The 26,118-nt window shown below is 51.0% G+C and overlaps 1 protein-coding gene across 1 annotated transcript in view; it reads right to left on the bottom strand.

Moving 5' to 3' along the window:
* The window catches only part of LOC114513953 (ataxin-10-like), a 61,497-nt gene that overhangs the window by 28,212 nt on the left and 7,167 nt on the right, over positions 1-26,118 (bottom strand). The window contains exons 2-4 of the mRNA XM_036019745.1: positions 14,960-15,151; positions 11,223-11,305; positions 1,542-1,638 (exon numbers count right to left, since the gene is read on the bottom strand). Of these exons, the coding sequence (XP_035875638.1) occupies positions 1,542-1,638; positions 11,223-11,305; positions 14,960-15,151 (372 nt within the window). The remainder of the gene's footprint in view (positions 1-1,541; positions 1,639-11,222; positions 11,306-14,959; positions 15,152-26,118) is intronic.

Here is a 26,118-nt window from a genome sequence, read left to right as displayed (position 1 = left end):
TCAGATAAAGGACGTGCCGACTGCAGCTGCCCAGAGACACAAAGCCAGCGCCAGCCAGAGCCAGAATTCAAATCTGGTTCTACCCGTCTCCGAGGCCCGTCAGGAGTGGTGTCGCCTGACTTCGCACCGTGGGCTTTCTGGCATAAAAACGGAACACAGCAACGAGACCTCCTCGCCTGCCTCTCAGGGCCTCTGAGGCCGAGGGGACGGGTGGGAAGCGCCAGGCAACCTGTCACGACTTCCCCGAGCACCTACGCCTGCTGGGGGCCCCTCGCCTGTGTTGCCGTGACACCGGGTGTATGTGGCTGGGTCAGTTCTTGGGCTACAATGTGGGCACCTGTCCCTCACCTCCCCACCACAGCACGCGCTCGTTGGGAATACCGAAGTGTCTCCAAGTCGCCCCAATGCCACTCATCTCGCTCAGAACCTGCCAGGTACGAGGCACCCGAAATGTTTTAAAGGAATGGATTCCAAAAATAATTAATTTTTATTTCTGTAGCTTGAATCCCACAATTCTCTCCTTCCCCCTAAGCTCAACTATTAGTAGTCACAAAGACAACAGACACGGAGGTGCCTCCCACTCTGGTTACCTGCAGCAACTTGAGGGGCAGTTGTGCTCAGTGAGCCGACAGTAACACGGGAGCCGTACTTCACAGGTGGCCGAGGCACACCTGTGCAACCAGGGACGGCAGCAAAGAGCGCAGGCAGCAGGTGTGTGAGGAGTGCAGGCTCTGGCCCCAAGAGCCACACGGGGTTTACACCCAGCTCTGCCAGTGGCCAGCACCCACGTCGGCTCCCGCCCCTGCCCCCTCGCTCGCCGCCACTCGCCGGGCAGGGCTGAGCAGGGAAGGGGGGGACACGCAGACACGGCCGGCTCAGGGCGTCTGAACAGCAGCTGCTGTGCTGCCACGTGTTCTGTGCCACCACCAAAGTCACCCCGTTCGGTGGCGACACAGCCGGGCTAGAAGCCAGGCCTCTGCTCCCCCACAGGGCTTTTCCCCTCCCCACCCCACCTCCGCCCCCCTGACCAGCCTTTTCCCTCCCCGCACACAACTGGGGAGGAGACAGGGCCCGGCGCGCGGGCGCACACCAAAAGCTCTCCGGATCGACCGAAGCGCGCGGCTCTGCACCGGGCACCCAGATCAGCTCATCGCCCACACGTCAACGTTACGGCTTTCTCTTGTAAATCACTGTGTCCATTAGAACAGCGTTTCTCATTTTAACCCAAACCTTTATTTTCTTAGAGTGAAACTGACATACAACCAAGGGCACAAATCACAAATCAGTGAGTGTGCAGATGCGTGCACACCTCTGTAACCGGATTAGCTGCAGAGCCCTCCCGGAGCCCCAGGGGACCTGTGCGCCCCTCCCTCTCAGCCGGCACCGGACCCGCCCCCGCCCCGCCACCGCCCCCCCAGGAAAACCACGATCCTCGTTTCTGTTAGCCAAGGTTCGTTTTTGCTGTTTTTGAACTCCCCTGAATGGAATGGTATTAACCAGCGTCTCTCAGAAGTCAGAGACAGTCCCCGCGGTGCACTCACAGAAAGAGTTCCGGGAAGGCGTGCACCCAGACGGCGGCCTGGGAGTCCTCGTTCCGCGAGGCGATGTTGCCCAAAAACTGCAGGCCACAGCGAAAGGCTGAGGGTTCGGCAAAGCAAACAAGACACACGATTAAAATAATTTTAACACAAAGAATAAACACATCTTAACAAGAAATATCCCCAATGTTATTAAACAGAAAGTTTCCGTCAGCTTCTTGTAACTACGTAGTTCTCTCGCCACAATGAAACTTTGCGTATGACATTAATAGTAAAATGCCTCACCGAAACAAAGCACTCGACAAAGTTCACTAACTTCTTAAAAAGACTAATGTTAAGTGTCAACACAAATAAATATACCAGTGACTACTGGTACATTAAATACTGGAATACGTGCTCCAGTCTTTAAAAAGGTGCTCTTAGACCAGGGCTTTTAAAGTCAGAGCGTGGTGGAAACGACACAGTGGGCAAGTGTCAGCCTGCAAAGAGCATCACAGACCATTTAAAATCAGACATAATAATCCTTAAGGCTGACGCTTAAGGCAAAAAAGCATCATTGGTGATTTCTGTAAAAAGTCATTTCAGAATGACTTAATTCACCAGAAAGCTGTAACAATTTTAAATTGGAATGACCTTAACGTGGCCTCAAGTATACAAATTTAAAAAATAACACTGACAAAAGTATGGAACAGAGAGAAAAACCCACATTAAAATGGGTACTTATAATATACCTTTCTCAGTAACTGACAGAATAAGCAAAAATACCAGCCTATTTAAAAGATCTGAGCATTATTTATTAACAACCTTGTTGACATGTTTAGTATATATTTCACCAAACAAAACTGCAACATATGGGCAAAAGCTAGAATGCTGGCAACACCAAATGCTGGTGAGGATGGGGAGCCGGGGGCTCTGTCCACTCATCGCCGGGGATGGGACACGGGCAGCCGCTGCGGAAGGCAGTCTGGCGGTTTCTCACAGAACGACACACGCTCTTTGCACACAACCCGGCAACTGCCCTCCTGGAGTGCACCTGAGGGAACCGAAAACACGTCCACACAAAAACCCGCACAAGAGGCTCACAGCAGGTTTGTTCATAACCGCTGAAACGGGGAAGCAACCAGAGGCCCTTCGGCAGCTGATGGATACACTGCGGTCCACCCAGACAATGGGGCAGTATTCGGGACCAAAAGGACATTATTGTCGGGCCGTGCAAAGACACAAAGAAACGTCAATGCATATGACTAGGAGAAAGACACCAGTCCGAAGAGGCTACACACTGTGTGGTTCCCACCCTGCGACTTTCTGGAAAAGGCCGAGCCGTGCAGATGGCCAAAAGATCCGGGGCTGCCAGGAGTCAGGGGAGGGAGGGATGAGCAGGCGGGCAGAGGGCGGAGAAACCGCTCCTCACTGCGCTACAGTGGTGGACACCTGTCATGACACATCTGTCAAACCCTCAGAATGCACCAAGAGTGACCCTGCATGCAGACTATGGCCCCCAGGCAACAAGGACGTGCCGGCGTAGGCTCATCGCCTGTCACAAACAAACTGCTCTGGGGCCAGGTGTTGACAGCGGGAAAGGCTGTGCGGGTGTGGGGGCAGGAGACACATGAGAAACCTCCATACCTTCTCAATTCTGCCGAGAACCTAGAACAGCTCTGAAAAATAAGGTATTATTAAAAAAAAAAAAAAAAAAGAGTAACAGCAAAATAAAACTGTTGAGGGGCCAAGAAGAAAAAGGAGCCATAAATTCAACTCCCAACTTAACGTGAACCTGCAAAGCCACCTAGCCTTCACAGGACCCAGTCTGCTCAGCACACAGCGGGACGGCACCACCCACCCGCAGAGCTGCTGGAGGGCTGAAACGTGGACTCGCTGCGAGTGCTGAGTGCGCCACAGGGAGCACGTGAAACGCCCACCAGGCCGCTACCTGTAACCAGCACACACCATGGACTTGGTACACACTGGCCTAAAAAGTCAGATTTTCAGATTTTAAATTAACACGTGTGTTCGGTCCCGTGGCCAGAGGCTCTGCACGGAGACCCCGAGTGCTCACCGTGTGAATCCGCATCACAGAGCAGGGGAGACCAAGACCCACAGAGGCCACCTGGGGCCCGACCAGGGTCACACAGTTACGGAGAAGCACAATTCTGGATCGCGACGGCAGCGACCCAGTGTGGGAGGAGTGTCACCTCGTGACCCGCAGAAGCTGCACCTGGAAGCTGTAGGGAATGTCATTAACCAAGAGGGGATTTAAACGGCCGCAGCACACGCAGCCCCCGCAAGGACACCGGGCACGCCGACAACGTCTCACCATGTGACACAGGAACAGACAGCTCTCCCCAAATGTCAACCGGATACAGAAGTTCACTGACCACCTTGGAATTATACCACAGAAACAGATCCCCCAGGTAATGAGAACACCCCATGGTCTGAAACTAAGAGATACAGTTCTAAATGATCCCTGGGGACAAAAAAGAAATCACAATGGAAGTAGCCTTCGAGAAGATCACTCAAAAGAGAGAAAAGGCCCCAGTAACAGAGAAAAACTTTCAGAAATGAAAGAGCATATGGCCACAGATCTCGAAGACATCAAAGAAAAGAAAATTGTGAGATATTACAAATAACGTAATGCCAAACTGTTTGAAAATTTAAATAAAATGACCAAAACCCTAGAATATAACTAACACAAACTGACTCTATAAAGAATTCTGTAAAATATTCAGGAAAAGCCTGAAGAGTCCTCTAACCATTAGGGAAATTGAATTAGTAGTCCCCAAAATTATCTCCTCAAAAAGACGACCCAGACCCAGAATGTGGCCAGCTCACGTTCAAGGAAAAATAATTCCAGTTCACCCAGCTCCCCCAGGGAACGCTAGAAGAGGGAGGAGAGTCCCCAACCGGCTTCGTGAGGCCAGCACGGCTGTGAGGCCCGGGTCGGGACACGGCAGCGTCAGGAAGGAGAGCAGGCAGGGCCCTAAACGATACGCTGACAAAGCGAGTCCACTGCTTTGAACGGCATCTCACGCGTCCTGTGACGGCGCTGAACTCGTGTCTCCGCTGAAAGCCACCTGAACACTAGAAATCACAACGTCTGACCCACCGCATTAACCTGTGAAGGACGAAACCACACGAGCATCTCAAATACTGCAGAAGACACATTCGATGAAATCAAACCCTCATTCATAATTTAAAACAAGGCAAAAGCCCCTCGCCATCGGAGACAGAAGGAGACTTCTTTAACCTAAAAGAGGTATCAACAACAAACCCCTCCCTGCCCAGTGTACGCAGTGACCGATGGCCAGCTGCGGAGAACCAGGGCACGCCCCCTGGAAGGGAGCGGGCGAGGGGGCCTGGAACGAGCGCTCCCGGACGCTCTGGCACCGAACGCCTCGGTCAGCACGACAGCGCAACGAAAGGCCCAAGAAGTAGAAAAGGAGCGGCTAAACTGTCATTTTGTCCCCAACAGATGAAATGTCCTTTCTAGTCCACATAGAAAATGTATTTTAAACCTATTAAGTTGTTTGAATTACTAAGAGAGCTATAAATGTCACTGGTGCAAAGTCAATATTCAAATATGCGTATTTCTATATACAGAAAGTGAGCAAAAATCAAGAAAAGAAACCATTTATCAAAGCACCAAAAATACAAATAAAAATGCATGCCACTAAAAAATCTTCTAAAAATAAGATGAATAATAAAGTAGAACGAAGTAAGTGGAGAATTATACCACTTTCACGGATCAGAGGACTAGATTAAGCGCCATTCCCATCTGAATCACAACAGGGGGCGTGTGTGTGTGATTTCACACACCAGAGAATGTGGCTAGTTTGCGTGTGTGTGTGTATGCACAATGGAGGTAAAAAGGGCTGAGATGAGGTTCAAAGCAATGCGGTGAGCGGGCTCGCTCTCACAAGACAGTAAGCAGCCATGGCAAGACAGCGCGGTGCTGGGGCAGGTAAACAAAGCAACAGAACAAAACAGAGCAAAGGACGGCTCAAACCTAAGCTGATATGTGACTAACGACAAATTAAAATGAAACCGCAGATTGGAAGTAAAAGAGTCTTTTCAAAAACAAGGCGGGGACAACCGGGTATGAGTAGGGAAAAATGAAAACTGAACTCTTTGCTCCCACACACAGAAGATTCAAGTCCATGTACTAACCTAAATGTAAAACAGTAAAAAAAACAAAAACAAAAACAAAAAAACCACTGTAGAATAAGAACTATTTTGAGACAAGACTCATAAAATAATACCCATAAAGAAAAATACTAGTAAACTATATTATATTAATAGACTACATTAAAACTAAGAACACTTTTTTCTCAAAAGGTACCACAAAGAGAGTTAAAAACAACAACAAAGAAAACTATCCACAGAACAGGAAAAAATACAGAACACATAACCGAAACAGGATTTATACACAGAATATATTGAAAGAGCTCTCAGAAATCATTTAAAAAGACAAGTAATCCAATAAAAAAGTAGACCAAAAACACCGAGACCCTGAAAACCATCTCATAAAACAAGGCAGACGAGACGAAGGCGAGGAGGGCGCACACACACACACAGACGAGCAGCGCCCGGCCCCAAGGGAGAGATGGAGACGCCGCTCCGCACCCACCAGAGCTACTCCGCACGCCTGTCTGCTGCAGCGCGGCCGGGGCTCGGGGTTCCGTGAAGCCCTCTCCGCCCCGGATGGACTGCAGGAGCCCCGTTACTCAGGTGTCACGCAGGGCGCTTTTGAGAGGGCACCACTACCAATAAGGGCCCCTCGGCTCCAAATAAACCCTTCAGTGCCCGCCCTGCGGACGGAGCTGGGCCCTTGGAGAGCCAGCCTTGGCAGCAGGGGCGCGGGAGGAACTCGGGGGAGCAGCATTCCCTGCCCCCCCGGCCCCCGCGGTTGGCAGTTCTCCAGCGATCAGCCCCTGCGGAGCCTGACAATGTCTCGGGGCGCTCAGGGCACATGATCAGTCATGGTCCCTCCCTGCAGACAACGTCCCCCTGCACCCCACGACCCCCTCGTGAAGGAGGTGTCAGTAGTCCCCCCCATACAGGAGAGGAAACCGACGTTCAAACAGCCGCTCACTCAGGACATGCTCCTTGTAAGTGGTGTGAGGACAGCGGGCAAAGAGGCCCGTCCCGGGGACAGGGCTTACGGCTGGTCACCGGAGGTCAAGCCACCGGAGGGTCTGACACGAAATGAAAGACTTCGCTCCATTAAAGGAATTCCCAACAGGCACCAACCAGGAGACAGTTTTCAGAGCAAGTGAACTTTCAAAGACCTTAAACTTCCCAGATTTCCGCTTTGCTAGAGGAGAGAAGCCGGCCTGCTGATCCGGCCCCAGACCTCCGACCTCTGACCTGGGACTTTGGCAGGGTCTGGGCCTGCCCCTCACCCCCGGTGGCCGGAAGCCTGGCTGGGCACCGGGCAGGCTGCGGGCTCCCGAGCCTCCGGGCAGAGCAGCTGCAAGGACGGAAAGCACGAGGTGCCCGCGCTCCGCACCACTCACCCACTCCTGCCGCTAACCCAACACCTGGCAGTGCGAAGCGAGGGGCAGAACTGGGGCCAAAAATCAAAACTCTGAAATTTTAAAAAGTGTACAAGGAAAGTGATGAGCCAAGAACCTCAAAACTAAATTAACAGTATAATCGAAAACAAAGACGCAGGATTCAGAACTGTACATGTACACACATACCCGTATATACAAATACTGAAAAATGACTAAAAAACAAGTCGAGTGTGTTTAATGTGGCCTGCACAGGTAATGAGGATTGTTTTTCTTTCTACTTTTCTGAACTTTTAAATGTCACTCTATAATAAAATTATAAAATGTTTATAATAAAAAACTCTTCATTTTTAATCATAAGATGTTGTAGTCTTAGATGACACTGATATTTCTACTGAGTACTTAGAGTACGAACACCAACCCGTGTAAAACCTAACACACCAAAGAGGGCAACCACGGGCACCGGCCTGCGCGCGGGCAGCAGGCGCCGGAGCGCGGTCCCGCGGAGGAAAAGGGTCCGAGACGTCCCGGAAACGAGAGAAGAAAACGCCGGACAAGTACAAATGACAGTCTGCTTTTACCAAACAGCTTATCAAATGATCTTTAGGTAAATACTGCAAAAGTTACAAAGCCCCTCAGAAATCCCAACATTATTTTTACAGATTAGAAAAGAGTAAAGGCCAAAAACAACACCAATAGCTCAATTAAAATAACTCCTGCTTGTGTTTACATAAAATTTGATGAGCATAATATATTCGTCACACCACTGTAATTATTCTCTGAAAATAATACTCTAAATATTATTTTGACAATGTAATTATAGTTCTTACCTCAAACGTGGTTAACAAAAAACTGGCACAGATGGCCTGCTAAATTCTACCGAGAACAACGTTCTCACAGAGAAACGGAGAGTCGATGGGCACCTCATTAGGAGCCAGAATTACCTTTTAAAAAATTTGTGTTAGGTTCGAACTAACACACCGTAAATGTTTTTAAGTTCCGTTGTTGAATCCAAGGTTCATTGAATTCCTGATAAAATTCAGTAACATCAGTAGCTGCCTTTTTCAAGAAGGGGCGAGGAAACTCCACTTGTTTTCCTTCCTGCCTCGGGACGGCCTCCCGCCTCTGCGTCCGAGCACGGCTCCCTGCTCGAGGCCGACACGGCCGGAGTGCTGCAGGTTAGACCGAAATAAGCACGTTCCCTGCGCACAGACTGGGAGGCACAGCACCAACAACGTGGCAACTCTCCCCCCAGAATCTATAAACTCCACACAATTCCTAGCATCCACAATATAATTTGAGTAGACAAAAGTATAACCCTTTGTCTTCTCTGAGCAGACAAAGGGCCCAATTAAAACCTGGGCCGAGGACTGGAGTGGCCATTTCCCCAAAGAGGACTAACGAATGGCCAACAAGCACAGGGCACGCTCAGCGTCACTAATCACTGCGGAACTTCCAAAGACCGTCAGCTTTCTACATCTTCATATCCACCAGGAGGACTGTGACCTAAACAGAGGGAAATAAATTTTGGCCAGCATGTGGAGAAACTGGAACCTTGTACATTGTGGGTGAAAATGTAAAGTGGTTTAGCTGCTGTGGAAAAGTGTGACAGTTCCTTTAAAATGCGTGCAGGTAGCCCAGCAATCCCCCCCTTGGGGGTGCGCCCACAGGAACTGCGGGCAGGTGCTCAGACCAGTGCAGGCACGCGCGTGTCCATGCAGGCCACACGACAGCCGGATGGTGGAACCCACCCAGACGTCCATCGCCCAATGACTGGGCAAAGAAAACGTGGCATGAGCATTTACTGGAATACTTTCCAGGCATTACAAATAAAGTGCTGATACGTGCTACGACATGAATGAACCTCAAAAAACACTATGCTAAAGAAAAAGCCAGGCACAAAAGATCCTGTAATTCTACGACTCCCTATCCAAGAAATACCCAGAACAGGTAACCCCACAAAGACAGAAGGCAGAATGGTGGCTGCCAGGGCTCTGGGCAAATGGAACACAGCCGGTCGGGGGCACCGAGTTTCCTTTGGGGGGCGCAAAAATCCATGCAATTCGACAGAGGTGGTGGGTGTACAGCCTGTGAATGCATTAAATGCCGCAGTTTAGGGTGGTTAATTTTATCTTCTATGGATCTGGCGTCAACAAAATGTGGGAGAGAGCAGAGCGCAGAGAAAATGGACGCAGGGGGACACGGAGTCGGGCAAGGCATTTTGCAGATGCCAAACAGGACGGCGCGCTGTACTCTGATGAGAGGGCGGGAAGAGGGAAGAGCCGACGCGGCCCAGAGACCGGGACAACTGCAGGGCACGAGTGTCTGCGTGCATGAGTGGAGCGCCGGTCCGGCTGATGGCTCTTTAATCACAGCGTTCGCTCGCAGGGCACTTCCTCTGGCGTCTTATTTCGGGCCCGTCGTCACGGGAGAAACCCACGGCCCGCCGCGGCCCCGCCGGGCTGCCGGGGACACACAGCCGCCACACCAGCGTTTGTCAGCAATTACAGAACGCAGGGCGTTCTGAGCTCTCTCTGAATCACCCCGCCACACACAGACTTCCGAAATAGCTGCCTTCCCGTGCAGGGCAGTGAAGTATGTCTTCTACGGCTGACTTTTAATTCCCCACGTTGCGCACTGAGGCTTTCATTTTATTACAAAATGGAGTTAACAAAAATAACTTTACAACATCTTTAAAACACTTTACAACTACCCCTACATCCTATCAAGTTCTTGAGAATGTTTGAAAACTTATTGCTGTTTTAAAAAACCGAGAGCAAACACTTTGTAAATTTTTAGATAACTTAATTCAAAAATGATTACGATTTCCCAAAGGAAGAATTCTAAGTCATATAAAAAGATGTAGGAATGTTAACAAATGAGCTTTAAATAAAAACACCAAGACATCACAGAACAGAACGAGAATTAAGCTGAGCCGGGCAGCCCCCTCCACCCAGACCTCACCCGGTCCGCTCCGGGCCACAGCTGCCCAGCCCGTGCAGGGAGGCCCGCAGCCCGCACCCGCACGTCCCCGCGAAGGCAAGTGTCCCTCGCCTCCCATCCGCACAGGCATTAGGGACTGCACATGCTGAAGGAGTCCATTTATAACTCAAATCACTTTAAATACAGCTGGAGATGTCTCACCTTAAAGAAGTATTTGTTGAAGTGTGTTATACTTTCTTTACTAAAAAGAATTTTTAACTACATCTGCTTATAAGCCAGATATTTACACTGAGATTTTCTTATTAAATGGCTTGCATTTACCCATAAAGTATTTCAGCTCTTTGGATGAAGACATCATATATTAAAATTCTATGTTTTTTAAATGTGATGTTAAGATAATAACCCAAGTTCAAAGGAGAAACATCGATGCCAACAGTTCAAGAACCAGGAACACCCGAACAAGTCTGGGAGAGCCCCCCGGCCCTCAGAATGAGCAGCACGGGCCACCCCCCCGGCCCCCGAGGACGGCCACCAACAGCCAGAGCTGTCCTCCCGCTCCATCGGTGGCTCCCCAGACATCCTTCTTGGGCATCGCTAGTGTCTGGTGGCTCCCCAGACATCCTTCTTGGGCATCGCTAGTGTCTGGCTGCCCTCAACGGAACGTCAGCACCCTGAGGGCAGGGATCTTTGTCCCCTGCAGTCCCTGTCCCACCACACCAATACCTCCCTCGGGACCTGCCCTGTGCTACTGGCTGGGCTGCACTATAAAGTGCCATGACAGGAGGGGCAGGTGTGGGCAGGGCGGGGCCTCCCTCCTCCGAGTGCACATGGCCATTTTCTTCCTGTGCCCTCACGTGGTCCTCCTTGGGTGCGTCTGTGTCCTGATGTCCTCTTCTTACAAGGACACCAGTCACACTGGACTAGGGCCACACACATGACCCCATCTTACCCTGATTACCTTGCTAGAGGTTCTGTCTCCAAATACAGGCACAGCCTGGGGGACCAGGCGTCAGGACTCCACCCGTGGATTTGGGGGAACACAGCTGGGCCCAGAGCAGAGGTAGGAAAGCAACCTGCTGCGACGTCTCTTATGCTGTCCCTTTAACATCACTAACAACGTCTCTCTGCACCGTCACAGGCATCTGCTCTAATGAATGACGCAATACCCAGGGTGCTGGTGTCCGAGCCCGCCTCAAAGGCACGAATAACCCACGGATCGCACTGCAGTTACCTGTCAGCAGCGCCTCCTGTTCCGCTCGCAGTTCCCGGAACAGAAGAATCAAATCCACGGCTATGCCGACTGTATCCAAGTTCCTGTACCACGTTGTGAAGAGAGACAAAGAGAGACAAAGTCAGACCCCTTCCCAAGCCTGCATGTCAAAGGTCCAAACACAGCGCCGAGCCTGCCGGTGCCAGTTCCTGTGTCCGGCAGGACAAGGTCCTCCCGGGGGCGCCATTGGGCTCCCCAAGCCTATAGTTATGTGACCTCCCAGGGCAAAGGGCACTCCACAGTCAGGGGCATGTATATAGGATATATATATATGTATTAAGGATGCCGAGAACGGAAGAGCATCCTGGGGTCTCAGGCGGGGCCGGCAGCGTCTCGGGGTCCTTGTAGGAGGACGACAGGGGTCGCAGTCAGGGAGGGGCACGCGCCGAGGAATGCACGCAGCCGCTGGAGGCTGGGAAAGGCCTCCAGGCGGGCTGCTACGCATCGACCCATGTGAACTTCTGAGTCCAGAGCTGTAAAATGGTGAGTCCGTGTTGTGTCAAGCTGCTAGTTGTGGTAATCTGTCATGGCAGCCACGGGAAACATACAGATTTGGGTGGCAGAAGCGGGGTGCCACTGTAACGAACACCTAAAAGGCAGGAGAGGCTCTGAAACTGGGCAGCAGGCAGGGGCTGGGAGCACTCTGAGGCACGCGATGGGAAGGCCCCCATCGCCCCGAACAGACCCTGGGGAAACCTGGGCACGGAGGGCCCTGCAGGCGAGGACTCAGCCACGAAGAGGAGCGCGTTACTGAAAACAGGGGGAGGCCGTGCTGTTCACACGGCGGTCAAAGCCCAGCTGAGCTGTGCGTGGAGGCCAAACGCACGCACTACGAACCTGGCCACTGTCACTGGACAGATTTCTGAGCAACTGGTCTAAGGCCTGATTTCTTCTTGCTGCTTCAAACGCGACAGGGAGAGATACACAAAGGAACGAAGAGGGAACGGACCTCCGTGGTTTCCAGAACTCTCGGCTTACCCAGACCGCAAAAGCTGCTGAACCCTGGCGACCACCAGGAAAAGGGTGCTCTGGGGAGAGAGCCGCGCCGCGGCTGGCCGGCCTCGCGGTGGTGGCGTCCCCTCAGTCCCCTCAGCCCACACCAGGAGCAGAGACGGCATTACCCACCACGAACGCTCTCTGGTGGGCCCTTTCGTCTAACGGGAACCCCCATGGTATCCGCGTGAGACCCACGGGGATTCCAAGACTGTTACACTGGTCGAAACTCCGCCAGCTTAAACAGAATGCACAGAGGCACGATGAAGTCAAAGAAGGTGGCCGGACTCCCAGAATCCTACAGGTGGGAACTAGGCTGCACACAGGACTCCGCGGCTCTCCCCTACTCTGGGGGCGGGGCCGGGGGCGGGGCCTCCAGCTGCAGAGGCTCACTGCTGAGCCCTGAGACCTAAGTTTGCCCGACGGGACTTTGAAACTGCTCAGGACCAGCGCCGCCTTTTCCCCTCCATTGTCCCTGCTTCTAAAGGGGACCTCTAAAACTGTCCCCCTACGCCTGTCCCAGCGCTGCATCCGAGTCAGAGCTTGTCTTCTAGCCTCGCGGGCCGTGGGACACAGCCACACCCACCCGTCCTGCGCTGTCGGCAGGTGCTCGCACACGGCCGGGGGGAGCCAAGACAGTCTGACCGAGACCTCAACGCCTGAACCGCTTATTACGTGGCCTGTCACAGAAACATCTCGGGGACCCCTGCGACAGGGCTCACACTTCCGAGTGGAGGTCACTGCTCCCAACAGTGTTCTCTGGGCGACGCCTGGGCCTTCACGGGACGCGGACCGCCCGCTTGGCTGTGGCAGACCCCACGCCACACTCCTGGTGGAACACAAGCCTAGTCCACACGCAGTACAATGTTCGCACAGGGGAGGGGAAAAGGTCTAAGCCTCAGCAGCATCACACTTTCGACTAACTCTTTAATAACTTAAAACCCAGAAAAACAAACATCGGTTGTGATCTGAACTTGACAGGTTCAGAACACCGGCTTCAGCTGAGGTTGGCCTTGAAGCCCGTACAGAATCTGTGTTGTATTTCTGACTAGAAAACGTTTTTCTCTGAGAGCTGATGCCCCAAATGGCTGGATTTCCCTTTAAAGTCAACAGTGAATAAATACAAATGTGGAACGTGAGGGGGGAAAACTAACACGACTTATGTTCACTTTCACGCCAAGACGACCGTAAGCTGCACGCAGTCCAGACACCGTGGCCACCCAGAGCACAGCCCCGCCAGGAGAGCGCTGCCAAGGCACTGAATCTTGTAACGTGTGGGCTTTTCCACTCTGCACTCAAAAAAGAATATAAAGATTGTCTCCCAGGAGACCAGTATCCTGAGTGTGCCTGTTCGTGGTGCAGACGGGTGAGCATGCCCGAGCCGTGCTCACGGGCGCCAGCGGGCGTTTCACAGAAGTGAACTCCCTCGACACTCACCCCACTCCCGGCGGCCGCTGCCGCCGGCCTATCCCACGGAGGAGGAAATGGCACTCAGAGAGGCCAGGGCCCTGTCTAGAGACGGCGGGTGGCACAGCCCAGGGGCGGGAGCATCTCGGGACAGTGCCAGCGCCCGCTGCCGAACTGAGCCACCACCCGAGCCACAGAGAACGCCCGTGGGCTCTCACTGGGCTTGAACTCATGGACGAGTCCCTTGGCCCCCCTGACCAGCAGTCCCTGACTGGCAAAAATGGAGAACCAGCAGCATGCTGTTTCCTGAGTTTGTGCTCAGGATCACAAAGGACACTGCCAGTCAAGCCCTTGGTTACACGGCCTGGACTCGGGGCGGGCTCGCGGGTCCCCGGGCAGGCCGCAGAGCACTCAGCTGGCCCGCCAGCCCACGGCCGATTCTGCGCTGAGGCTCGGGCCCTCCCCGCCCCACTGCCTGGAAAGGACAGGAGACACCTGCCTCTGGCCCCCTCTTCCAGCACCAGACTCGCTGTTTTTAAAATGTTGACTATTACAATCAAGATTATAATTGTTTCTATCCATTTATCTGCAAATGGATGGCAGTTTGGTTTAGAGCTGAAGTTAAACAATCCTGGCTTTCCCCCCCTCATCTTTCATCTTAAAAACCCCATTAATCACATCGCAGCCTCGGGTATCAGAACTGTCTAGGCAGCGCGGGGCGTCCCTGAAGTGGCTTCTGGAGCAGCCGGCGCGCCCGTCACGGCAGTGACAGGGCGGCCTGGAGGCTTGTCTGCACGGAGCTCAGGGAAGAAAGGCGAGTGCGCTCTCTGGGGCTTCTGGCCTCATCGCAGGTAAAAACATTTAATGACAGCAGATCCCATAAAATCAAAGAGGGCAGGCGCTCCGTCCTGGGAGGGGAGAGTAACATGGAAAAGCACACGCACAGCGCTGAGCAGTCCCTTGCTCTGCTTTGAACCACGTTACAAAGTGGGCGGGAAAGGAGCGGGCAACCTCGCGCCCTCTCAGGGACCTCTTGAGACAGGCCACCTCAGATGCCTGCGAACTGTGCTCCCTGTTCCAAGTAAACACAGGGGTCACTCGTTAAAACAGTGAAACAAACAAAACGTTTGCGACTACGAGGCCCAGAGCAGGCAGGTCCTAGCACACATCACACCACCCTGTACTCGGTGACACGCAAGCCCAGACACCACCGCCCAGGCGGACCAGCGGGACGGGCCCAGCACGCACGCAGACGCGAACGGAGAGGCACGCGAACGGGCAGGGACGAGGAGCACCACCTGATGGCGTTCTGGTTCCCAGGACACTCGATGCAAGCATTGCGGAGGCACCGGAAGCACTCTGTGATCAGCTGCAGACTGGAAGCCAGGTGCTCCACCTGCGACGGGTCCCTGCAGGCCAGCTCCACGGCGTGGGAGGACTTCTTTAAGATACCCAGGACTCTCTGGAAGATAGTCCTGGGTGCGGTTTCCCTGGAAAAAGACAAAACTTGTCACAAACCAGAAAAAAAATAACCTAATTTCCCAACGTCCTGTCCAGAACACGGCCTACACTTACTCTAGGCCTGACAACTTGTGTTGTCTGGGCCAGTTCCCCGACCGACAACACAAAATAAAAGGGATCCCTCCGCTGGGCGCCGCCGCGTGCCAGACACGTCCTCGCCAACCTCTCCCTGTGGTGTTCTCTAATCTGCGCCCTAAGCCAGTACCGTCCTGCCCACCGCACAGACCAGGCAGCTGGGGCAGGGGGTTCGGCACCTCGCCGCGCCCACAGGCAGACGCTGGCAGAGCCAGCTCCGGCTGCAGCACTCGGGCCTCTGTACCTCCACTCCCCGGGCCAACCCAGACCCCACTGGCACGGGGCTGTCTGTGCTTCCGGTTCTGCCCTAATCCACACGGAACAGCTACATGTCCTGCTCCAGGCAGAGCGTGCAGCCGAGTCCTGTCACCCCACGTGCACCTAAAGTACTGTTACGAGAAGCGATACTCATGCAGGACTGACTGCCTGGGAGGCGAGTAACCCACCCGTTCTCTAGATACAGAGAAGCTGGCAACACCTGCTCAGAGTGAGAGAGAGTGTGTTTGTGCATGTGTGTGTGTGAGGGCATGTGTGTGCATATGAACACATGTGTGCACATGCATGCATGTGTGTTCATTCAACTGCGTGGATGGGGGAGGGAGGCAGGCAGAGAAACAGGACAGAAAGCACTCCTCGATGGAGAACGTGGCCGTCCCCACATGCCTCTTGTGCCAGGAGCGGGGCCTGGGCTGACTGTCATTCCGAAGCTAGGAAGGCCGGAATTTTCCATGCCACAGAGCACCTAACGCGGGCCAGCTTCCTCATTCCACGACTCCCCAGACAAGCAGCCACGTTCCGACAGTAGAAGAAATGCTGCTGGGTGGGGAAATGGGAGAGATTCTTGCAGATTAATTCTGTCCAGATGAATCTTCTGCTTCTGCTCTCATCCGTGATCTCAGTGCCACACCTGTCGCCCTGGATTAAGCCAAAGCATCAGGGAGCCGCACGTTTACGCAGAACTACCGACCAGGAGACGCCTGAGGCGCTGGGCTTGCTCAGGTGCAAGGAAGACCCTGCCTGTCCCTGCTTTCCCGCCCGGAAGAGGCACTTCCCGCCTTGAGCTTCAGGGCCACGAGCACCTGGGCTCCACGTGGTGAGTCTGTGGCTTCTGGGGAACCACCGCGCACCACACTGACGGTCTCTGTCTGGGCCTGGCCGCGGCCGCACCAAACCCGGAGCGCCTCTCTCCCACTGTGGGTCCCCCCGCGTGACTCTGAGCACCAGCCTCCTTCTTCCCACCCGGCTTTCCCTTCCCTCCGACCTCCCTCCCTTAGCTTTTACTTAACTGCATTTATTTTTTCAGGCGCTTCACATTTGTTTTGGGAAAGAGGCAGAGTGTAAATTACTCAATGAAAAATTGAGAAGCACGCATAAAATAATTTGCCGGTACCTCCCTGTGGACCCTGAAGCTTCGATTCAATGTCACAGAGATTGACCGACCAAATAAAAAGGAAAAGCTCAATAACCATGTAAACCAGTTAAGCATGCAAGCCATTTTTAGTGATAATATGCCATAAAAGAACATACGTGAACATTCTCAAGAAAGCTGTAAGGACACTACATACAGTGCAGACATTAACACGCTAAGAAAACACCCAAGAGTTTAAAACCTTTCAAAGAATGCCGAGAGTGAGCCCAACTTCCACGACTTAGAAGAAAAGCCTTCTTTGCTCTCACAAATGAAAGCAGAACTCTGCACCTTCGATAACCCGCAGCAAAGCCTCCTCCTCCCCGTAAGATGGCTGAGAAACGCGTGCTCACACCTTGGATAAAGAAGTCAGTTTCATCTCCTTCCCGCGGGTCCTTTGCAAGCTACCTCTCACACGGGTGTCACCTTCCTACCGTGAATGGTCTTCCCTGATGTCACTCTTTAAAACCTCAACCTTCAGCTGACTCGGAGGTGGCACCCAGCACAGCAGAAGCTCCGGGACCGAACTACGGGAGGCTAAACAAGACAGGAGCAGAGCCCTGCCCTCGGGAACCCCGGGTACCGGATATGCCAACAACAGAACACGCAGCTCCTGAAGCGTCCTGTGAATGATCCCAACGTCACACGTCCTTTGTCATCGATGCACCATGCCTTTTTCCGTTATTACACTTTCAACCAAGAGAAAAATGTTTAAACTAAAGTCAACCAAAAGATTCCTGAAATCCAATAACTACTAACAGCCACTAAAGAGTAACCATGGCAACGTCTCCCTGGCACACAGAGATTCGTACCTATGGCTCAGAGACAAAATAAGCCGTGTCCAGGGTGGCTCCGTTGAGCGCCATGGCCCCGCAAAGCAAGAGGCCGCCGGCTGGGTTTCTGGTCAGGGCACACGCCTGGGTGGCGGGTTCAGGCCCAGCCAGGGCATGTGCGAGAGGCAACCGGTCCTCCTTTCTCTCTCACCCTGCTGTTTCTCTCCCTCTCTTTCCACCTCCCTTCCCCTCTCTCCAAAAATAAATAAAGTCATTTTAAAAAGAAAAGAAACTGGGATTGTGACCAGTGTCCCTTGCTCTCCCCAGGTTGCACACCATGGGCTCCTGAACACACCAAGCACTTGCCATCCTGTGTCTGCTCAGACGCGCACCCGCTGCCAGAATGCCCTTTCCATGCGCACACCGCCCCACCCAGCTCTCGCCTGGAGGACTCTCACGTCTCCTCACTCTCGGCCCTGGGGAACCCTCCCCCCACGGCCCCCGGGGAACCAGGTCCCACACAAGCCCCACTGGCACTCAGTCCAGAAGACTGAAATAACGTTTCCCCACACCAGATTACCTTCTCTTTGGTCCACCTCCCCGGCTAGCCCAGGAATCCCCTCAAAATAGAAACGATCTTATTCTTTTCCTTTACCTCCAGGTGTTATGCAAAACTAGCATCCACTCACTGACCACACGTGTACAATGCAAGTTTAACACGGCCGTGAGACTGCCGGCGCACTCAGAGTGGCACCGGAAGGGTCCACAGCCTGTGAGGGGCCCGAACCTCTCCCGAGCCGTGCTCTGAGCCAGGCGCCCGGCGGACACGAGCAGTGAACCGGCGCACCTGGTGGCGGCGCCTGGGCGAGGGAGCTGCAGGGGCATCGGCTCAGCTCTTCCGCGGCCGTTCAGAGGTGCACGTGCCCTGGACGCGAGACTATGCAAGTGTCCTGCGTTGAGAGGCGGATGTCCTCTGACCGACATTTAACAGCCGTCTAATTTCTCCTCGCCGCTACACAATCAATGGCTACGCTTAAAGGGGGCTCAAAGGAGAGGAGCCGTGGCCCGATTCACTGTATTTAAAATTTCTTGAGAGGAGAGACTATTTCTTAGATGTGTTTATCCCTCTAAAAAGAGTTGGGGAAAACCTTTTCCTCTGGAGCCATATAATAAACAGCCATATAATAAACATACTTTTATACAATATAAAACATTAACAACCTTCATCAGAGGACAAAAAAACTTTTACTCGCTAGCAGTAAATACTATGAAAGAATTTAACTCTCTTCTATACTTTTTTACCTTCTAAATAGCCTTGAAAGAAAGCTCCTTTGGCATTATAGATCCAAAGCAGTCGTAGTGTGCCCCGTCTACAGATTCTGAGTTCCCTGTCAAGGCAGCACAGCTAATACGCGTAGTGATTAACGACAGGGACAGAGCTGGTAAAGATCAGCCGACTGTTCCTATATTACAAATGTTATTAATAGTAAAAGTTGCTGTCACTTCTGCTTTAACCAAACTAACACAAAATATTCACAAGGACTTGAAAAAGCTTAGCTACTTCATTCACAGGAGGCAGAAAGTACTTAAGAGGACAATTAAAATTCAACCGTTAGACATTCCTGTTAGATAGGAATGCATACCCTGAAGACAACATATAAATGAAATGTTACATTACACACAAAAAAAAGGCTTAAAAAAAGCCTTTGAATTACACAAAAGGTAGAATTTCATCTCCTTCAAGTTCGAACAGATCCGCAGGTTTGATCTTGGCAAGTCCTGTTCCAGTGAGATGATAGAAAACTGCCCGTGATCACGTGCGGCGGGCAGAGCGGCCTGACACACTGTGTGCGCACACGCCGCACGGGCGTCCGTCAGCCGCGACTCCCGCCGAGGGGGAAGCCAAGTGCTCGTCACTGCGAGGCCACGGCTAAGACCTTCCTACTTGTTAAAAGATTTATTCTAATACCGTAGATTTAATTAAAAACTGGCATGTGTGGTTTACAGTAGTTCAACCACTGTCACTAAGCAAAACTATTAAAATACACACGAGTTCAGAGATTAGAGTAACAATCACTGGTTGTTACTTAAAACCATAAGCCCTGCCTGCTGATCTGACCGGGCTGATAGAGGAAAACCAGAAAGCATTTCTAGCTCCTGCCAGAAACAGCCTAGGGCAACACACTGAAATTCATCTCTGCAGACCTTAAAACTCTCCTCCGTTACCTCCTTTCCCCTCTCCTGTCACACCCAGGACGCCCCGGCTGTCCCTGAAGCCCAGGCCGCCCCATGCCGTGGGGCCGGCAGACCTCCGTAAAAAGTCAGCCAGGAACCCAGGCTCCACCCTCTCGCCCCTGCGGCTGTAACACCCACGAACAGCAGCCCCGGGCAGCAGCTGAAGGAACGTCCTGTCCTAACGAAACTCCTTCCTGGACACTGAAACCTAAAGCTCATGTCACTTCCCCATGTCGCAAAACTCTGTTTCCCTCAAGCACTGAAAAATGTGAAGACCATTCTTAAGCGGAAGACCACGGATCTACACGGGATGAAGAAGGGAAACGTGAAGGTGAGGAGCAAGAGGGGCAGCACACAGGAAGTGGGGGGGCCAGCAGGCTGTTCCCAGGTGCCCAACCCACTGCGAGCTGGCCCATGGGCCCGCGGGCCACATGCGGAGCTCATCGGGTTTTGTTAGTGTTTGTGTATCTAATGGGTGGCCCAGAGATGCCAGAGGTACCTGGTGCGGCCGCAGGCTCGTTGCAGGAGGAGACCCAGAGGGGGAACACGTGCAGACGGGAGGGAACGCAGCCACAGTGAATGAGGCCCGGGTAGCACTCGGCAACGAGTGGGTAGAGGCAGGGAGTGTCGCGCTCACTGAAGGAAAGTCAAGGAAAGAAAAGGCCAGCAGCGCACCGAAAGGCTAACCCACGCAAACACTGAAATAACTGAGGTTTAAGACAGAAGAAAGGCAGAGTTAACGGCGAACTGGAGCTAAATTTCTTCCAGAAATAAGGTGAGCGGCCCGCAGGCCTCTCTCACCAGCAGGAGAGACTGTAGGTGTGGTCCACTCTGCGGCCGGGACCTGGAAAGCTGGGGGGCCCTGCAGGAGAGAGCACACCTGCCTCGCCTCGGGCCCCGCAGTGCGCTGGCTGCTGGCAGGCGGCAACAGCCTCCCGCTCAGAAGACATTCTGGGAAAGGCACGTCCTCCAACGTGGGTCCGCTTCACTTAGATCAAGGGGAAAGGGATTTGCAGATAAGCTGAGGGTAAGAAATTTTCCTGAGGGCACATGGGAAAGGTTGTGAAGCTGAAAAATCAGAAAAGGATCCACATGAGCCAGGCAATACCAGAAAACCTGGGAGCTCCCCACAGAAATTAGGAAACCAGCTTGTGCATGTCCCTTGAGACCGGGAACAAGACAGGGATGTCCATTTTCACCACTGCTGCTCAACACGGTGCTGGAAGCCCCAGCCACAGCGAACAGACAAGAAGAAATAAAAGGCATCCCAACTGGAAAGGAAGAAGTAAAACTGTTATTATTGGAGGATGATATGCTACTGTATGTAGAGAACCCTAGAGATCCCACCAAAAAACTGCTAGAACTGATCGAAGAATTCAGTCCAGTAGCAGGGTACAAAATAAAGATTCAGCCCTGGCCAGGCAGCTAGCTCAGTTGGTTGGAGCATCATCCCAATAAACCAAGACTGCGGACTCCACCCCACGGCAGGGCACATACAAAAATCAACCAAAGAATGAATAAGTAAGTGGAACAACAAATCAATGCCTGTCTGTCTGTCTTGTTCTTGCTCGCTCTCTCAAAATCAATAAATAAAAAATTTAAAAATATATTTTAAAAAATAAATGTTCAGTCATGACTAGTGCAGTTCAGTGGATTGAGCTCGGGCTGCAAACCAAAGGGTCGCTGGTTCAAATCCCAGTCAGGGCACGTGCCTGGGCTGCGGGCCAGGTCCTCAGTTAGGGGTACTCAAGAGGCAACCACACATTAATGTTTCTCTTCCTCTTTCTCCCTCTCTCCCCCTCTCTAAAAATAAGTAAATCAAATATTTAAAATAAATAAATATTCAGAAATCAGTTTCATTTTTATACGACAATAATGAAGTATTGGAAAGGATAGCTTCAAAAAATCCCATTTGCAATTACATCAAAAAAATGAAATAAAATACCTGGGAATAAAATTAACCAAGGAGGTACAAAAATCTGTATTTGGAAAATTATAAGACACTGAAGAAAGAAACTGAAAATACAAATAAATGGAAGCATATACTGTGCTCATGGACAGAAAGAATTAATGTTATTAAAATGCCCATACTACTCAAAGCAATCTACAGAGTCAACACAACTCCTATCAAAGTACCAATGGTGCTTTCCACAGAACCAGAATGAGTAATCCGGAAAGTTATATGGAACCACAAAAGACCCCAAGGCCACAGCAATCTTGAGAAAAAAGGAGGTACCATGCTACCTGATATCAAACTGTACTACAAGGCTACAGTAATCAAAACAGCCTGGTACTGGAGTAAGAACAGACACATAGATCAATGGAACAGAACAGAGAGCCCAGAAATAAATCCATGCCTACATGGTCAATTCATACATGACAAAGGAGGCAAGAACATACAATGGTGTAAAGACAATTTTTTTAATAATGGTGTTGGGAAAATTAGATACACGCAGAAACAAATGAAACTAGACTACCTTCTTACCAGAGTAAACTCAAAATGGATTAAAGACAAATGAAAGACTCAAAAACCATAAAACTCCTAAAAGAAACCACAGACCGTAAAATCTCTGACACCTCTCTTAGCGGTACTTTGTTTCTCATGTATCTCCTCAGGCAAGGAAAACAAAAGAAAAAAAATAAATCAGACGACATCAAGCTGAAAGTATTTTGCACAGCAAAGGAAACCATCAGCAAGATGAAAAGACAACCCACTGAATGGAAGAAAATATTTGCCAATGATACATCTGATAAGGGGTTAATATCCAAAATTTATAAAGAGTTCATACAACTCGACACACACACAAAAAATTCTAATTAATGCCCTGGCTGGCGTAGCTCAGTGGATTGAGCGCGGGCTGGGAACCAAAGTGTCCCAGGTTCGATTCCCAGCCAGGGTACATTCCTGGGTTGCAGGCCAGAACCCCCAGCAACTGCACATTGATGTTTCTCTCTCTCTCTCTCTCCCTCTCCCTCTCCCTCTCTCTCTCTCTCTCTCCCCCCCTTCCCTCTCTCTCTCTCCCTTCCCTCTCTAAAAATAAATAAATAAAATCTTTAAAAAAAAATTCTAATTAAAAAGTGGGCAGAGGACCTGAATAGACATTTACCCAAAGGGGACATACAGATGGCCAACAGACACATGACAAGATTCTCAGCATCTCTACTCATCAGAGGGATTCAAACTAAAACCACCGTGAGACATCGCCTCACACCGCTCAGAATGACCACCACCAGTAAATCCCCACACACGTGTTGTCGAGGACATGGGAAAAGGGGAACCATCATGCACTGTTGATAGAAATGCAGGCCGGCACAGCCACTGTGGAAAACAGTATGGAATTACTTAAAAAAACTAAAAATGGAACTGCCTTATGACCCAAAGATTCCTCTCCTGAGGATATATCTGAAGAAACCCAAAACACTAATTTTTAAGAATTTATGCACAATAGCTAAGACATGGAAACAACCCAAATGCCCATCAATAAACAAGTGGATAAAAAAGCTGTGGTACATGTATGCAGTGGAGTATTACTTGGCCATAAAAAAGAATGAAATCTTATGTTTGCAACAGCATGGATGGACCTAGAGGGAATTATGCAGAGTGAAATAAGTCAGTCACAGAAAGATAAATACCATATGGTTTCATTTACGTGTTTAATCTAAAGAACAAAATAAGCAAATGACATTGGAACAGACTCACAGATACATGGCTGCCAGAGGGAAGAGGGGGTTGAGGGACTGGGTGAAAAGGTGAAGCATTAGGAAGCACAAATGAGTTGTTACAAAATAGTCACGGGGATATAGAGCAGGGCGCAGGGAACACCATCAGCGCTACTGTGGTAACGCTGCGTGGTGCTGCGCAGATGCTGGAAACAGCGGGGGAACACTCCGGAAAGTATATGACTGTCTGACCACTATGCTGTACACCCGAAACTCTACAAAGTAATACTGAATGTAAACTGTAACTGAAAAGTTTTAAAAAGGAAAAAACAGAAAGAAAACTTGTGAATACCTAACAAAAATTCTGTTGAGACGGTTTTTAGTTTGAACGTCACTGAAACAACAGCTCAATTTGGGGAGAACTGACATCTGTGCTCTGAGGTTCCCTATCGCGTAATGGCGTGTCTTACTGCTTCAGGTTTTTAAATAACGTTTGATAAAGCTTTATGATATCCTCAATGATGACAAGGCACTGACACTTAAATTGGGCTTATTATATGCCCAGCGCTCTTCCAAACACTACATGTATAAATAAACCCAATGGCTGTAATGAGCGTCGCTTGCTTTCAAACCGTCTTCTCAATGCTAATGTGCCTTATCCAGGCTTGCGGCCTTCGCAGAGGTGACTCAGCCTCGAGTTGGCCCCAGGGTTCCTGTGCCTTTGAGTGAGTGTCCCTGCCCACAGTCCAGTGACCACACCCTTGGGTCCAGGGACCACTACAAAAGACTGGAAGAATGAAAGAGCTGAGCAACTCTCCTCTGAGGGTACTACTGGTCACAATTCTAACCTTATTTATTTTGATTTGCTGGCTCTCTTTCCTGTCTACTTTGTCCATTTAAGATAATTGAATGTGAGGGGTGGCTCACACTGACCACATCTGTATTTGGAGCTGAGTCAGAACACCTTACCGAATAGTTCCATGCAGTCTTCCAGCTCATGGCACAGATAAAAATAAAGGAAACTGTCATCACTCTAAAAAGTTCTTTTTATAGTGTAACTTAATTGATGTTCTCTCTCAACAAAGCTGACCTGAATCATGGGTGAGTCAAGATGATATGGCATCCTCAGCTAGGCTGACGATTGATTCATGTGGAGGGTTTTTTGGTTTTTTGTTTTGTTTCGTTTTTTGTTTTGTTTTTGGTGCATCCGAAGACTCCTGCTGGCCAGAGGCGCGGTCACGTCCGGGGGAAGCCTGGTGACTGTGCGCACACACAGATGGCCGGGGTTGTTTCTGAGCTCCGCAGCACGCTGACCTCTGAGGGGTTCCGTCTGCTCCCTTCGTGAACATCAGCCAACATACCTGTACGGGCAGGTCGCAATCCCGAGACCTTTTTTACCTCTTGAAAGCATACTCATCATCATATCTGGTCACTTTTCTGTACTTCCTTCAGTCGAGTCTTTCTTCTGCACTCTCACTGTGTATCTAATGACTCAAGAAAATCAAACACTTAAGGAAATAATAACATGCTACGAAGTGCTCATTCTGTGCTGGGTCTCAGAGTGGGCAGAGGTCAGTAATGAGAACCCTGCCTTCGGCCACTCTCACATAGTGGGACCTGGAGGTGACTAAGTGACGAGAAGGCTCTAAATAAAGCTCTTTGGGAAAAGCAAGCACAGAGTACCACAGGGAACGCAGGCCAGGGGCACCTAGAAGGTTAAAAAGACTTTCGGTAGGAGGTGGAATGGTAATTAAATCTTCAGGGCAAATCAGGAGTGTGTATGAGCGAAGGAATTAAGGCATGAGACGTTTATATTTATAAATTTAATATCACAGCATTTGAGCTATTCCTGTTTGGGTGGTTCAAAGTGAGCTCAGTTACTTGTCCTGAATCCAGTATACCTGCAGCACTAAACACAGCACAGCACTCGGCATTCGTGAGATGAAATAAATGAAAGAACAACATGGGAATGGAATTAAGAACTTCTGAGTAATTAGGGCAATCGTCACTGACTGGGCCTGCGACAGCACTGAGTGATGTTTTCATTACAGCACAGGCTCCTCACTGCTCTCCTCAGTCCAGCACGTGTTCAGCCCCCATGTGGGCCTGCGCTAGGAAACATTGTCGAGAAGACAGTCCCAGCCCTGGACGGTCGCAGTCAAGCAGTAGGGAGACATTAAGAGGCCATTTCACGATGAAGTGAAAAGTGCCGTGAGAAAGGCGTTCACACTCCAAACATCTCCCTTCCGTTCCAAATAATGTAATCACACTTACTTTGAACTATAAATATATCGCCTTTAAAACAAGGTATCTCCATACACCAAACACGGAACGGAAATGCTCAGCTCTAACCAGGTCTAAAACCGAAGAGCAAGGCCTGCTCTGCACAAGCAGAGGCCACCTGCACGTCAGCTCTGCGGGATGACGGGGGACCGAGGCTGCCTGCGCCTGTGGTGACCAGGGCCACTGTGGGAAACTCGGAGCCAGGAGGGACTCCCCAGCGTCTGCCGAGGAGGAGGGCCGTGCTCAGTGTGCGCTACACACAGAGGTGCGCGCCTCCAGTGTCGGGGAAGGCAAGAGAGCGTCAGTGAGGACCCAGTCCAAGATGCCACCAGTGCAGCGAGCAGATGCACAGGACCCCCCGCACCACTGTGACATATCACCAACAGAGGCCCTGGGGCTAGGGCCGTGGGGGAAACAGGTAGGGGAAAATGCAAAGCTATGTATTATACAGGGAGTAGAGGGCCCGGGAAAACAGCAAACCTCTCACTCAAGAGCAAACCAA

The sequence above is a fragment of the Phyllostomus discolor genome, chromosome 2, assembly GCF_004126475.2.
Source record: "Phyllostomus discolor isolate MPI-MPIP mPhyDis1 chromosome 2, mPhyDis1.pri.v3, whole genome shotgun sequence".
In the NCBI taxonomy this organism is placed as follows: domain Eukaryota; kingdom Metazoa; phylum Chordata; class Mammalia; order Chiroptera; family Phyllostomidae; genus Phyllostomus; species Phyllostomus discolor.
This window is presented reverse-complemented; position numbering and strand designations above follow the sequence as displayed.